This window comes from Lepisosteus platostomus, chromosome 8 (assembly GCF_059453375.1).
Source record: "Lepisosteus platostomus isolate fLepPlt1 chromosome 8, fLepPlt1.hap1, whole genome shotgun sequence".
In the NCBI taxonomy this organism is placed as follows: Eukaryota; Metazoa; Chordata; class Actinopteri; order Semionotiformes; family Lepisosteidae; genus Lepisosteus; species Lepisosteus platostomus.
The window spans coordinates 15,541,097-15,555,884 of NC_142618.1; the positions used below are offsets into that span (position 1 = coordinate 15,541,097).

At 48.9% G+C, this 14,788-nt stretch overlaps 2 protein-coding genes across 3 annotated transcripts; both read left to right on the forward strand.

Moving 5' to 3' along the window:
* The first annotated feature begins 75 nt into the window (after positions 1-75).
* Positions 76-5,574, forward strand: ccdc86 (coiled-coil domain containing 86). Its single transcript, XM_088642565.1, has 4 exons — positions 76-896; positions 1,788-1,917; positions 3,135-3,209; positions 5,255-5,574. Exons 1-4 carry the CDS (start codon positions 166-168, stop codon positions 5,396-5,398), a joined length of 1,080 nt encoding a protein of 359 aa, XP_088498691.1. The 5' UTR covers positions 76-165; the 3' UTR covers positions 5,399-5,574.
* Positions 5,575-9,265: 3,691 nt separating this feature from the next.
* LOC148656746 (uncharacterized) lies at positions 9,266-11,294 on the forward strand. 2 transcript variants are annotated; one of them, XM_088642568.1, is made up of 2 exons: positions 9,266-9,444; positions 10,681-11,294. In XM_088642568.1, the coding sequence occupies exons 1-2, from the start codon at positions 9,421-9,423 to the stop codon at positions 11,056-11,058; spliced, it is 402 nt and encodes a 133-aa protein (XP_088498694.1). In that variant the 5' UTR covers positions 9,266-9,420; the 3' UTR covers positions 11,059-11,294. The 2 variants fall into 2 exon arrangements, with proteins under 2 accessions (XP_088498694.1, XP_088498693.1); XM_088642567.1 differs by having other exon boundaries at positions 9,287-9,444; positions 10,660-11,294.
* Positions 11,295-14,788: the final 3,494 nt, after the last annotated feature.

Consider the following 14,788-nt stretch of genomic DNA (forward strand, 5'->3'; position numbering starts at 1 on the left):
CCAGTAAGGAATACGATAGACAGTACACCCGAGAGAGGTGCTTACAGGTCCTCCAGGCACAAGGGGGCGCCAGAGCCAGGCCCGGCTGGTCTCCCCCGCAGGAAGTGCGAGACCTAACTCACACGTGTGTGAGTTTGTGTCTGGGCTGCAGTTTCTCTCTTCGGGATGTCTCGGCGCCGGCAAAGAAGCAGACCCGACCCGGTCCTGATGGACCAGGGTTCGGATCCGTCAGAGACGAGAGACTCCGGATCCGAGCTGGAGGAAGGAGTCGGGGTCAGGACTCGTAGCGGCCGCCGGACTGGAGCGCAAAGCACCGCCGCTTCTCAGACCCCTGCAGCCCTGACGGGCAGAACCGGCAGTACTCGGCACCTGAGGGCGGTTCGGAACTCGGAGTCTGATGAAGCGGCAGATCCGGGTTCGGAACCGTCAGGGGAGGAGGCGGAATCGTGTACTGGTTCACGGGCCCCCGTCTCAGCAGGGGAGTGTAACGTGCGGGGAGCGGACAGTGCCCGAACCGGGGATTCCGGACCCGGAGCGAAGAGGCGAAAGGGCGAGCCGAGCTCTGGACCGACTGGACGGAGAGAGCAAGAGCCGAGCTCGCCAGGAGCAGCGGACGGCGGAGACGCCGGTAGTAAGTGCCTTCCCACCGGCGCGCAGACAGAGACAGCCGACTGCCGCTCGCGTCCCGACGGCACCAGCGAGAAGGAGAACCGGGCAGGCGGCTCGGAGAAACGGGTCGAGCCCAACGGGCTGGAGAGGACTCCGGCAGCGGACGCAGCAAAGGAGACGGCTGGCTCGAAGCTGAAGCCCAGCCGAGGAAATGGAGCGGACCAGGTGGCGGTGCCGCTCGGCAAGCCCAAATCCGGACGGGTGTGGAAGGATCGGAACAAACAGAGGTAATCCGGGTCCCCTCGTGGTTTATATTATAGTTCCTTGTCTGAGTCCTGGTCAGGGGTCTGGAGTGATAAGGGCCAGTTGTGGGTTCAACACACACACAAAGCTTAGAGACATCTGTGATTCCAGCCAGCTTGTCTTCAGGAACAGCTCCTGGAGACCATGGGGGGCAACATGCAGACTCCACACAGAAGGCACCACCAGGCCAGAGCTGAGCGCAGGACCCAACCCCCCCCCCCCCGCCACTCCTGGCTCTCAGAGATTGTAACCCTAGTCTGAGCCCCAGGGGCTGAGGCCTGAGGAAGCACAAGGCGGACAGGGGTTCGAGTAGAGCATCCAGTACAATTTCCCTCTGTCCCTTGCTGTCACTGCTCCTTGTCGCTGTGGTGGTTGTCGTGTTTCTCGCTGCTGGTTGCTGGTGTCGCTGAGCTAGTTCGGACCCGGTGACGTCATCGCACTCCCTGCGCGTCGCAGGGACCTCAGCCGCCTGGGCTGGGGGGGGTCTCCTTTAGCTCACTCGGCTGGTTCCCTGTTGCGTTACGCCGGAGACCCGGGTTCACCCCCAGGTGCTGCGGGACGATCCGGTGGGGTGGAGCAGCGGGGGGCACACTGGCACACACATGCCGCACGAGAGCCCCGTCCTTCGCTGGCCCGGGGGAAACTGGCTCTGCAGGCCGATTACAGACACGCCACCGTACACAACCCATCCCACACAGCGTGAGCCCCAGTTAAACACTTACACGCAGGAGATGAGAAAACACGTCAGCACGTAATAAGTAATCCTGCCAATTTCTAAAGACCAAGAAGGTGTGTTAACTGTGTGTGGGATATAGAGTATACATTAATGATCAGTAAAATACAACAATGAGGTGTCGTCTGTGTGTCTCTCTCAGGTTCTCGGCGATGCTCAGAGACAAGCCCCTGCGCTCGTCCTGGGAAAAGAAGATGGAGGAGAGGAGAGAGAGGGACAGAGTGAAGGGGCTGGCCAGGCAGCTACAGGAGGAGAAGGGCAGGGAGAAGGAGGTAGGAGCAGAGACTGGTGTTACTGACTAGAGACACACTGACTGGACACTCCAGTACATTAACACTGCACTGAGAGAGAGGGGTTAATACAGTCCAGACACACTGACTGGACACTCCAGTACATTAACACTGCACTGAGAGAGAGGGGTTAATACAGTCCAGACACACTGACTGGACACTACAGTACATTAACACTGCACTGAGAGAGAGGGGTTAATACAGTCCAGACACACTGACTGGACACTCCAGTACATTAACACTGCACTGAGAGAGAGGGGTTAATACAGTCCAGACACACTGACTGGACACTACAGTACATTAACACTGCACTGAGAGAGAGGGGTTAATACAGTCCAGACACACTGACTGGACACTCCAGGACATTAACACTGCACTGAGAGAGAGGGGTCAATACAGTCCAGACACACTGACTGGACACTCCAGGACATTAACACTGCACTGAGAGAGAGGGGTTAATACAGTCCAGACACACTGACTGGACACTCCAGTACATTAACACTGCACTGAGAGAGAGAGGGGTTAATACAGTCCAGACACACTGACTGGACACTCCAGTACATTAACACTGCACTGAGAGAGAGGGGTTAATACAGTCCAGAGACACTGACTGGACACTCCAGTACATTAACACTGCACTGAGAGAGAGGGGTTAATACAGTACAGACACACTGACTGGACACTCCAGTACATTAACACTGCACTGAGAGAGAGGGGTTAATACAGTACAGACACACTGACTGGACACTCCAGTACATTAACACTGCACTGAGAGAGAGGGGTTAATACAGTCCAGACACACTGACTGGACACTCCAGTACATTAACACTGCACTGAGAGAGAGGGGTTAATACAGTCCAGACACACTGACTGGACACTCCAGTACATTAACACTGCACTGAGAGAGAGGGGTTAATACAGTACAGACACACTGACTGGACACTCCAGTACATTAACACTGCACTGAGAGAGAGGGGTTCATACAGTACAGACACACTGACTGGACACTCCAGTACATTAACACTGCACTGAGAGAGAGGGGTTCATACAGTACAGACACACTGACTGGACACTCCAGTACATTAACACTGCACTGAGAGAGAGGGGTTAATACAGCACAGACACACTGACTGGACACTAACACATTAACCTGAGTACAAACTGTATCTTATTCCCTGTTTTCCCATGTTTCCCTGCAGGAGAGGAGGAAACGTCAGGAGGAGAACCAGAAGAGGCGCTTGGAGAACGAGAGGAAGGCCGAGATTGTTCAAGTGGTGAGAGGAGCTTGTCTGTCCCTCAGCCACACAACTCTTCTCCGTCTCTGAGAGGGGTGTCTGTGCGCCCAGAGGGGGTGTCTCTGTGTAGAGCTAGAGGGGGTGACTGTGTGTTAAGGGAGTGTCATTGCTCATGTACTGAAACAAAGTCAAATCTCTTTTCAGCCAGCATTGACTTTGTTCAGCATTTATATCTTTAATTATTAATTCTTTATTGTTTTTTTTGATTGTTTATTATTGTTTAAAATCTTTAATTCATTATTACCACTTTTCTTGGTTGTTATGTTGCTTTGGATAAATACATTGTACGTTTACACTGGGTGGATCTCACCTGGATTCGAACCCACAACCGCCCAGTTCCAAGTCCAGAGCCCCGACTGCTGTGCCACACTGCTGCACTAGTGTCTTGTGTCGGACTCAAACGTGCTTTGTGAATCAAGGCTTGCATGTTACGTGCAGGGTCACCCAATACTTCTGCTACCTGGAATTTCAGGAAATGTAGTTCCTTCTGTGTAATTATTTGCTGCATTGTGGCTAATTTGGACCTAGTTCAATTTTCTTGGAAAATAACACAGCACAGAGTTCCTTCCTCGTTGCTGCAGGTGCTGTTGCTGGGAATGTGGAGATTCAGGTCTATGATGGATTTACAGAGCACTACGGAAAGGAAGTCTTGATACAAAGTGAAATTGAAAAGAATTCATCTGTATGAAAAATATGCAGAGGGATGATTGTGAGAAACGTGAGATTGAGATGTTACTTCGATAAGATACTTAAGAACTCAGACAGGAGCAAAACGAGTAATTTGGCCCTGAGGAATCAGACTTTCAGTCTAGAAGAGAGATGTGATCCCTGTGTATAAAAGTCTAATGGATATGAACAGGCTCAGCCCAGGAGACTGTCCCACTCTGAACAGAAATGGACACAGGGCCACCACTGGACACTGAAAGGGAAATTATTTAGAATGGAGAAGAGGAAATAGTTCTTTTCACAAAGAGTTGTGGGGGTCTGGAACAGAGGTCACAGCCAGCTGGAAACCTGAACTCTGGAAAAGAAGCTGAAGAAGTGTTAGGATCTCTTAGCTGGTAGACAACAGAACAAGCACTGTGAGCTAAATGGCTTCCTGTAATTTGTCCCCTGCGTACTCTTACTAACAAGCGCTCCTGTTGCTAAGGGACTGCCCAGTTGTACAGCGCCTCTGCGATCTCTGTCCAGCTCCCAGCCATGTGCTTGTCTGTGTCTGTGACATGAAGAAGAGCCCCAGTGGACCCTGGGGACTGATACTGCAGAGTGTGAGGCTGTCATAACCCCTTCGCCCAGCTAGGGGGTGCACAGCAACAAGTCATTAAAGGCCATTTGGCCCATCTAGCCCGTCTGGTAGTTAGTAGAAAACATCCAGTTGTTTCTCTAAAGAAACCATTGATATCAGTTTTAACCACATGAACAGGCTTGTTCCTCCTTTTCTCGGTTTTAAATGTCCTTCTTCAAAGTTTTCATTTGTCTTCTCTGGTTCTGGTTGCCTGGGTTCAGTCTGTCAGTATCTTTGAGGATTTTGAATACTTGTATCAGGTCCCCTCTTAGTCTTCTCTGTTCGAGATTAAAGAGACTCAGTTCCTTCAGCCTGTCAGTGTGGGACACTCCCTTCAGACTAAAGAGACTCAGTTCCTTTGGCCTGTCAGTGTGGGACACTCCCTTCAGACTAAAGAGACTCAGTTCCTTCTGCCTGTCAGTGTGGGACACTCCCTTCAGACTAAAGAGACTCAGTTCCTTCGGCCTGTCAGTGTGGGACACTCCCTTCAGACTAAAGAGACTCAGTTCCTTCTGCCTGTCAGTGTGGGACACTCCCTTCAGACTAAAGAGACTCAGTTCCTTCGGCCTGTCAGTGTGGGACACTCCCTTCAGAGAACACATTTTTTTACATAACATGTCTTGATGTAAGAGGTGACCAGTAAATCTTGCTTGTTATTGTGAAGAAACGCGCCTAACTTTGCCTTCTCCATGTCTTGAGCTATATTGACTCTCTCCCTGTCCCCGTCTCTCCCTTGCAGATCCGTAACCCCGCCAAGATGAAGAGGATGAAGAAGAAGCAGCTCAGAAGAATAGAGAAGAGAGACACTCTGAAGCTCCTCCAGAAGACTCAGAAGAGGGCGGAACCCAAGAGCTCTGGTCCTGTAGCCAAGGGGGACCTCTGAGGAGGGCGCGTGCACACTGCGCGCAAGAGGAAGTGGCATGACTTCCCATCTATTGTCCCTAATCCCTCTGTTTGGATCTGGACTTCTGAACATCTCACAGGGGACGCCGAGAAAATCATGGACCTGTGCTGGTGAAACTTTTCTATTTGACATTAAATAATCAAAGACTTTGTTCATTCTTGAGTGTTTTTTCATTATCCTTTTAACTTTCCAGGATTCTCACACTCAGTGATGAGTCGGAGCCCCGTTCAGACAGCAGGGTGTTCAACTGAGCACTTTGACCGCAGCGCCTTGCTCACAGGTGCCATAGCTGTGGGATTTGAACCCGGGGCCCTTCCTTCACCCTGACCACTGTTCCGCTCTGTAGTCTGTGTAATTGCATTTTGGTGTGAGTAAGTAACAAATCTGTTCACCTAGAAGTAAAGTAGCAGTCAAGTCTTGTATCATGGCTTTACAGCTAGCCTGCTCTCTCTCTCTCTCCCTGTGTGCTCCCTGCTGCCTCCAGCACAGAGGAATTCTTTCTCCTCCGGTAAGCAGGCGGTGCTCTGCTACTTGTCCACGTGCCAACAAGACATGCCTGCCAGCGCCACGCTTTCACAGACAACAATGGTGTCAAAGTCCCCAGGTTACCCAGCTGGAGAGGTTCTTGCTGGGAAGCCTTGCGATGAAGGAGCTGGTTTTTCCCTGGTTGAGAGAATGAAAACAGAAAGACTGTTAAGTGTCTGTGTCCCGTGAATGGACGTCTGTTTTGTGCGTGTAGAAGAGGGGTACAGTACAGAGAAATTCCGACGCCCCTCATTTGAAACAGGGTTCTACACTAAAGAAGTGAGAATGGAAGTGATTCTGTCCCCTTGGTGTCGGGGTGACCCATCAGAGTGACTCTCTCCCCTTGGTGTGGGGGTGTCAGGGTGTCCTGCGGAGTGACTCTCTCCCCTCGGTGTGGGGGTGTCAGGGTGTCCTGCGGAGTGACTCTCTCCCCTCGGTGTGGGGGTGTCAGGGTGTCCTGCGGAGTGACTCTCTCCCCTCGGTGTGGGGGTGTCGGAGTGACTCTCCCCTCGGTGTGGGGGTGTCCTATGGAGTGAATCTCTCCCCTCGGTGTCGGGGTGTCCTGACAGTGTGACTCTCTGCCATAGCCTGAGAAGCCCAGGCAATTATTTGAACACGGAAGTTTGTCTTTGGAAACTACCTCTGTTCCCCTTCTGATGTCACGTTTTGTTTTGAGTCAAAGTTCTCCTCTGCTTTTGCTTTCTGTTTTGATGCAGGGGTGAATGGGACATAGGCAGAGTGAAGAGAATTTTACCTTTCTTCTGTCTCCCAGTATTTGAAACATTATGCATTTATAAGACCAGAAGAGGCCCTGGGTGTATCTGATCTTGCACTTAGTTGTCCTGCAGTGCCTTGAGACTAGTTTCTCCATGTTGAAACAGATGCCACAGGCAGAGGAGCAGACTGGATTGGCTGGGTGGGTCTGGCCAGTCCCCTGGCTTTGAGAGATGGTGTACATGAGCAGGTAGGTCTTTCAGTCTGTGTGAGAGGGGAGAGGAGAGAGGGGAGGCTTCAGGCTCCAGGCTCCAGGCTCCAGCCATACTGACTACAGACTCACACAAGAAATGCGCAAATAGACAACTCTCACAAGTTGAGGAGTCAATAAGTACCTTAGGGCAAAAGCTGAATTTCATTTAAATAAAGCAAAACCAGGAAACCCAGCCAACCAAAATGGATCAGTCTGGCAAAACAGTTCTGCAAATCTCTACCCACAGATCCCAAACACAGAAGCATTAAACCAAAACAGCATCCAGTATATGACAAACTCTCAAAGACAACCGAAACCCCCTAGACTCCCCGATCGCAGAGCTTGGCCTACCACAGAAAGAGAGTCAACAATGAAAGGCTGAGAAATAGCAGCTTGTAGAAGCAGCAGGCCCTGCTCAAACTCTCCAACCTCGTCCCGAGAGCCGGCTGTTCACCTGAAGGTATCAAGGACTGATCACCCCCATCCAGAAAAGCGGAGACTGACTTGACCTAATAACTTAAATAGCGAGGGTTTTTGCCTACTCTTTAAGCGTTGAAAGGAATACATTTACGAGCACTTGACAGCAAAGCTCATACCTCCTGTTGGCTTACTGTTACTGTCATTGCTGGTAACAGTAAAGAGCAAGCCATCAATGGACACACTGTATAACGGGCTGTGTGCCATCCTGGATTTCTTCTTTTAGTTCGGCATTCCCCTATCTCTTAACATTCAAGCCTGTGCAAACAGACACAGAAGTACTGTTTCTCCTCCCTTCCAATTACACTCTTCCAGCATTTTGCTGTGTCACTCATAATTCAAATGCATTTGAAATAAGCCTAGTCTAAAAGCTTTTGAGGTTTAACAGTACGCTAAGAGTAGATACTGTGTCTTGCTGCCAAGTCATCATTGTTGTATTCCGTGCATGGTTGGAAGATCAGACACACATGCTGCTGCAGTTTCACCTCTAGAATAACATAAGGCATGCCATTTCACCTCTAGAATAACAGAAGGCATGCCATTCATGGTTTTCACAGTAATTGTGACAATGACACGTGTTTAAATCCAGGAATGCTCACTGACAGAGTGTTTTACTTCTTGTGTGCAAAAACAGTCCACGTGCTCCATTAGATTAAGTCTTTTTTGCACAAAGAGGAGTGTGACAATGTTCTTGTGTTGTTCAAGTCAATGCTACTTTGCATAAGGCAACATTATTACATATAGAGTTTAATGCAAGATATAATATTGTAGGCAATGTTGTTTAGAAATTAATTATTGCGTTTTAACACAATGTTATCTGGTTTCTCGTTTAGACACAATATTGTCTAATATAAACGCAAAATGTTTCCAAAGCCACCTCTCACTGCCTCTACCTTTTGTGTAAAGACGTGTCTCCTGTTCTCAGACTGGAAGTCCCTGGTGATCTCCATGTGTAAGTGCACCCTGACATTCATAACTAAAGACTACTACCACTCCTCCAGGACTCTGGTCCGATCCAGGTAGTCCAGGGATCCTCAGCGCTGGTCCTGGAAAGCACTGGTCCAGACTGCTGTCCGGACCCGGCCCAGACAGCTCACTTTTCATGGAAACTGAGCACAGGACATGGCTTCAGTTGTCGATCCAGTGATGTCAAGCCTTAGTCACCTCAGTCTATGGTTCACCCTCAGAAGAGGCTTCTGCTATGAATTATATAGAAAATTAGAAGCCCGGGTATGAATGTCGCATTCAGGCAAGCAACTTTGAAAGGCAGTTTTCTACACTTTGTATCCTGAATATCCCCATGTGCATTGGAGATCTTCAACTGTTTGCGAACTTTTAGTTGTACTGCTGTCTCCAGAACCACTTGTCTCATAGCCTGTGGTGACAATAGACAAGTGTGCCCTCTTCCGGGCAGAGTGGACACTTTATGAGTGAGATCATTAATGATAGATTTTACAGTGGAAAGTGATAAATTCAGCTTTCTGAGAGCCTCTACTGCCATGCTACTATTGAATGTCTTCCATGCCTTAACTCTCTTTTAATCTTGGACATTGGATTTTGTTTTAAGGAATATTTACAGGTGTAAAGTAATAATTTATGACAAATATGACTTTTTATCTGTGCAGTACAACTACAGTCTAATGCTGTGAGAATTAGTGTTTGAGCAAGACCCATTATTCAGCTTGTAAGACTTTCAGTGATCATTTTGTCCCTGTCTCCTCAGAAGTATAAACATATCTCAGAGGCACTGTGAGATCCTGTCTGTGGTTCCTGTTAGAAGCTGTACGTTTTCTGCCGCTTTGGGTCTGACACTGACCTTGGCTGAGGGTCTCTTATCAGAAAAAGAGGATCGGAGATCTCCGGCTCCTTGTGGTGTTTATTAGCCCAGTGAAAGTACATCGAGAGGTCGAGGAATTCCCCCCCAGGGTGGAGTCATGATCAGCTTATAAGATCCGGCGCTCGATCTGAAAGAGAAAGAAAAAGCTGATACGGAGAGCAGCACTCAAAGCCAAAGGAGAAGTCAAGAGAGATCATGGCGGTGTGCACTCAGAATCAGGTCTGTTTTATCACCATCCCTCTTCTTCCACGCGAGCAGGCACCGGGGGCGATGGCTGTTGTGTACTCTTATTTCGTAACTAAGACGGAGCAGTTTGTGTGGTGTGTGTGCGAGGTGTGTTCTCCCCACTCTGGGTGCCTGGGGAATTCGCTTGTACGACCGCTTCTTGTGCAGCTGTGCGGTCTGTGTTCAGTGTGGAGAAGATAGCAGCGGTTGGAGAAGAAGACACAGGAACAGATCACTTTATTGGCCATATATAACGAGACGTGATAACTTTGCTTTTCAAAGGATCACAGAGAGTTTGCATCAGAAGAGTGTCTTCTTGCCTCTGCACACAGCGTGCATACTGCCAGCTGAGTTAGTCTGGTGAAAGGGGAAGAGTATGTTTACCAGGCTGAAAATCTCTTACTGAGGCTGGTAATAACATAGCTGTTACAGACACCAGTATCCAGGCAGACTGAGCTCCTGCAGTTTATACCTGTTCTTCTGTCGATAACAGAGCTGTGAGTCAGTTACAGACGCCAGTATCCAGGCAGACTGAGCTCCTGCAGTTTATACCTGCTCTTCTGTCAATAGCAGAGCTGTGTGTCAGTCACAGTCACCAGTATCCAGGCAGACTGAGCTCCTGCAGTTTATACCTGCACTTCTGTCAATGGCAGAGCTGTGTGTCAGTCACAGTCACCAGTATCCAGGCTGACTGAGCTCCTGCAGTTTATACCTGCACTTCTGTCGATCACAGAGCTGTGAGTCAGTTACAGACACCAGTATCCAGGCAGACTGAGCTCCTGCAGTTTATACCTGTTCTTCTGTCGATAACAGAGCTGTGAGTCAGTTACAGACGCCAGTATCCAGGCAGACTGAGCTCCTGCAGTTTATACCTGCTCTTCTGTCAATAGCAGAGCTGTGTGTCAGTCACAGTCACCAGTATCCAGGCAGACTGAGCTCCTGCAGTTTATACCTGCACTTCTGTCGATCACAGAGCTGTGAGTCAGTTACAGACACCAGTATCCAGGCAGACTGAGCTCCTGCAGTTTATATCTGCTCTTCCGTCAATAGCACAGCTGTGCGTCAGTCACAGTCACCTATACTCAGGCAGAATGAGCTACATTTTCTCATTGGGTTTCCCTCTTTGATCTCCAGTTTGCACCTGAGTTTTGAGTGATGGACAGACAGCCAGAGACAGGTAGTTGACTGATTTGTCCTGCATTTCCCCAGATACACATTTCCTCATTCCAGCCCGCTGGGAGCCTGCAGGCAACACTCCCTCTGGCAGAGCAGACCAGCTGCCAATATGACAGCGACCTCTGGCCCAGTGTGGTTCACACCACCATGACCCTGAACCTGGCAGAGAGGGACCAGCAGGAGCCACAAGGGGGCACAGTGATGACGGAGGTCATCGTCGGGAACAGTGGGAAGAGCCGGGAGCTGGAGCTGCTGCGCTCCGACACTGTGGGCCGGCTGCTGGAGAAGCTGCGGGCGGAGCTGCCGGATCTGGGTCCCGATGTGTCGCTGGCCCTGCGGGGGAAGCCTGTCAGACCGGAGCAGTGCCTGGGGCAGCTGGGAAACTGCAGCAAACTCCAGTTCATCACCTTCCACCGCTGCCACGGGGGCTAGAGAGAGAGAGACGAGGAGCGGGACGGCCCAGGAGGGAAGGAATGAAGGAATCCCTTTCGTCTTCAGCAAGCAGCTCACTGGCGCATGTCATATCAATCACACAGCTCTGCTTCCGCTGATTCCGGTTGATCTGCTGAATTAACCCCACTGAATTGTTTCTTCTTTATCCTTCTATGCACTCTAGGAGGCTGTGTGTATCAGATCCTGCAATAAAAACGCTTCTTCTCTGACCAGAACTGGGTCTAAATTATTTCATTCTCAAACACATCCAGTGTCAAGCGTAGCAGCAGAGAGCCCCACCTGATGCAGGGACCGTAAAACTCAAGGCTGAGAGTCACGTCTTACTGTTCTTTGTGCTACCGCACAAGTGAAATCAGGGTAAAAGCACATCACAGTGCAGTAAGGCCCACTGAAATCAGGGTACAAACACAGTAAAGTGCAGCAAAGCTCAGTAAGATCAAGGTAAAAGAGCGGCACAGTGCAGTAAACCCCAGGGAGATTAAATTAAAAGCAAAGTACAGTGCAGGAAAGCCCAGTGAAATCAGGGTACAAGCGCAGTACAGAGCAGTAAAGTCCAGTGAGATCAAAGACAAAAATACAGTACAATGCACTAAAGTTTACTACAATACAGTAAGATCCAGCTAAAATTACGGTTAAGATACTTGTAAAAGTCCCGTCCAGTCCAGTAAAGTACAGTGAAACCATGGTAAAGCACAAAGAGCAGGAAAGTACAGTGAAATCCTGGTACAAATTCATTAAAGTGCTGTAAGGTACTGTGACATTTTACAAAAAAATATAACATGCTGAGAGTAAAGACTTGCTAGTCAACACAAACCACAGCAAAACGTTTGAGGTTAGCTGAAAAGATAAAGTAAAAACTGAAAATGTAGTGCAGCTTTTCTACATTGAAGTCACAAAAATACTATTTGAAAAGAAAGCCTGTAGATCAGTGTTACTCTGACTTACTGTGACAGTTCAGTCTGTGAGAACCCTAGCTCTTCAATCAAGACTGTAAAGCAGTGTTAATCTGACTCACTTGGACAGTAACTGGGTCCTGTAGTTAGTCTACAGCAGATGCCTGGTATATTTACACTGTGGTCACAGCTGTCGGTGGGTCTGCCTCTGTCCGTGTGCAGTGTCAAATGGACACACACCATCATCACATTGCGACAAATGGGGGGTAACAAGACTGGTGAAAATCAGGAATTGACTGAGCGGGCTAGTCGATCAGTGAAATAATTATTCAGAACCCCCAACTTGTAAGTGATTTCTATACCCGAGCAGCTGGTATAATTGGAGGCACAGGAATTCTTTGTCCTCTGGCACAGCTTTGTTGAGAGGAGTATTAATCCAGACACACTCGGTTAAACAAATATTTATTACAATGACAAAACACAAACTACACTACACACAGCACACAAGTTACTCTGTGTACAGTATTTACAAACAAGGCCTAACACTTTGGTCAACCTGAAACCCCCAGACTGCTACTAAGCACAAAACTCTTAATATGCCTACAGAGGCCACACAAGAGATGAGCTGCCTTCTAACTAAATAAGAATCAATCTACACTTAAATCTCTCTCTCTGCACCCTGGATGCCACAAAATGAATGGGAGCCTATATCCCTGTCCATAAAATGCACCCTAATCAGGAAAGACGTTTCTAACTGAGGTACCAGGAAACCCAAGCTCCCTGAAAACACAGAAAAGCGCTCTCTCTAACAAGGTTCGAATACTTGGCTCCAGTCAGGTTCTGTTTCGGTGAGCATGAAGTAGGGGCTCTCGCCAACTCCTCTGGGCTCCTCTCTCTTCTTTTTTCTTCTCCTGTCTTCCTTCCTCCTCTCGGGCTCTTAATGTGATATTACATTGTCATTTTCTGTCCTGCTCCTTTGCCATCATTAACCCAGAACTTACCTAGGTATGCTAAGATAAACTGTTCAGTTGTTTCTGCTCAAGGGACCCCCCCAGACCTCAGCAAATATCCTCTCTCCTTCCACGTTTGAAGTGTTTACTCTTCCCAGTGTCACAGACTTTATCTGAAATCTAAGAGACACTTCTAAGTCACCTAAAGCTGTAACAATATTAATCTTAATGGTATATTGCAACTTTCATAACACCTCCTCCAGATGAGTTTTGAAGAAAAACAAGCCAAAATAAAATAACACAGAATACTCATTTATAACCAAATTTCAACAGAAAGGGAAACAGAATTAAGATCTCGAGTACAACAGTGAGTTATAAGACAGGATGCAGAAGGGTTCAACAGGTCTGTAAAGAGAAGATCATATCTTAGATCTTAGTTTATCGTAGATCACTAAAAGAACACACAAGCTTGTGTTCCCTGTGTCTCCCAGGGTCTTCCAGAGTTTGGAGCCTCATATTGGCAACCAAAAGAAGGCCAAGGAGGTGTGTAAGGAGTCACTGATACAGTCAGGAACTAAACTGACGCGCTATCTCCGCACAGGCAGATACTCCCAGATGGAATAGAGCCCCTGCCTCTGGAGCTGTGAGGCTGTAGTGCTCACTGTAACATCACGCTCTCAATCAGCTGCTCAGTAACTCAACAATCGGACACTCGCATTTCAACCTTGTGAGTGGGCAGCTTGCTCCAGACCCCCGCAACCCTTTGTGTAAAGAAGTGCTAAAATACAGAGAGAGTAAAGATGAAGTTGTCTCAGACATGGTTAATCCCACTTCCCTGATCCTGATCAGATCCCTGCTTGAGGAGATCAGACACTAACGGCCCATGGGAGTTAATCCCACTACCCCGATCCTGATCAGATCCCTGCTAGAGGAGATCAGACACTAACGGCCCATGGGAGTTAATCCCACTACCCCGATCCTGATCGGATCCCTGCTAGAGGAGATCAGACACTAACGGCCCATGGGAGTTAATCCCACTACCCCGATCCTGATCGGATCCCTGCTAGAGGAGATCAGACACTAACGGCCCATGGGAGTTAATCCCACTACCCCGATCCTGATTCGGATCCCTGCTAGAGGAGATCAGACACAGATATGAACGGCGCAGTGCCTGATCTCCATCTCTGTGACACAGCGTTTACGGGAAATCATGCAGCTTCTCAGCAGCAACTGAATTTCTCGCCAAGCCACAGAAACAAACAGAGGAAACCACCCGACACACTCAGCGGCTCGCTCAAGAGGTACTGCTCCCGAACTGACCCAGATCACTGCAGGGGCTGCACTTGCAGCTCAGACAGCCCACCCAGCCTGTCCGGGCTTGAAGAGTTAATCGATCCCACTTTCCTTTGCAGAAAGAGGGGTCTCCCATTTCTGGTTTGAGATGCAAACTGAGGCAGCCCAAGAGACAAAACTGAATCTGAAAGTAAAAGCAAACCAGACACAACAACAGCACCAGGAGGAAACCAGGCGTGGTGCCGAATTGGCCCAGAGTCAAGGCCAGTGCCAAGGCCCGGCAAACTGGCTCTGTGGGCAGATTTCTAGGTGGTAAGATTTCTGTATATTTTGAATTTGATTAAAAACAACTAAAAGGCACTTTGAACACGTTGTTAAAGTGTTGGTGCTTAGATCAGCCACCTCACAGCTCCCAGGCACCTTCTGTGTGGAGTCTGCATGTCTCATTGGGTTCGCCAGATTCTTCCTGCCTGCAAAGCCATGCTTCTGGAAGACCCATAGGTGGTGCACTGCCTTCTGGACCAGAACTTCCAGACCAGCGTCCCAGTTGCTGAATACTGTCACTGTTGGAGG

Coding starts and splice junctions, on each gene's coding strand:
- LOC148656746 (XM_088642567.1), top strand. CDS start 9,421: ATGGCGGTGTGCACTCAGAATCAG. Junction 9,445..10,659: donor CGGTGTGCACTCAGAATCAG/GTCTGTTTTATC, acceptor GCATTTCCCCAG/ATACACATTTCCTCATTCCA.
- ccdc86 (XM_088642565.1), top strand. CDS start 166: ATGTCTCGGCGCCGGCAAAGAAGCAGACCCGACCCGGTCCTGATGGAC. Junction 897..1,787: donor AAGGATCGGAACAAACAGAG/GTAATCCGGGTC, acceptor TGTCTCTCTCAG/GTTCTCGGCGATGCTCAGAG. Junction 1,918..3,134: donor AGAAGGGCAGGGAGAAGGAG/GTAGGAGCAGAG, acceptor GTTTCCCTGCAG/GAGAGGAGGAAACGTCAGGA.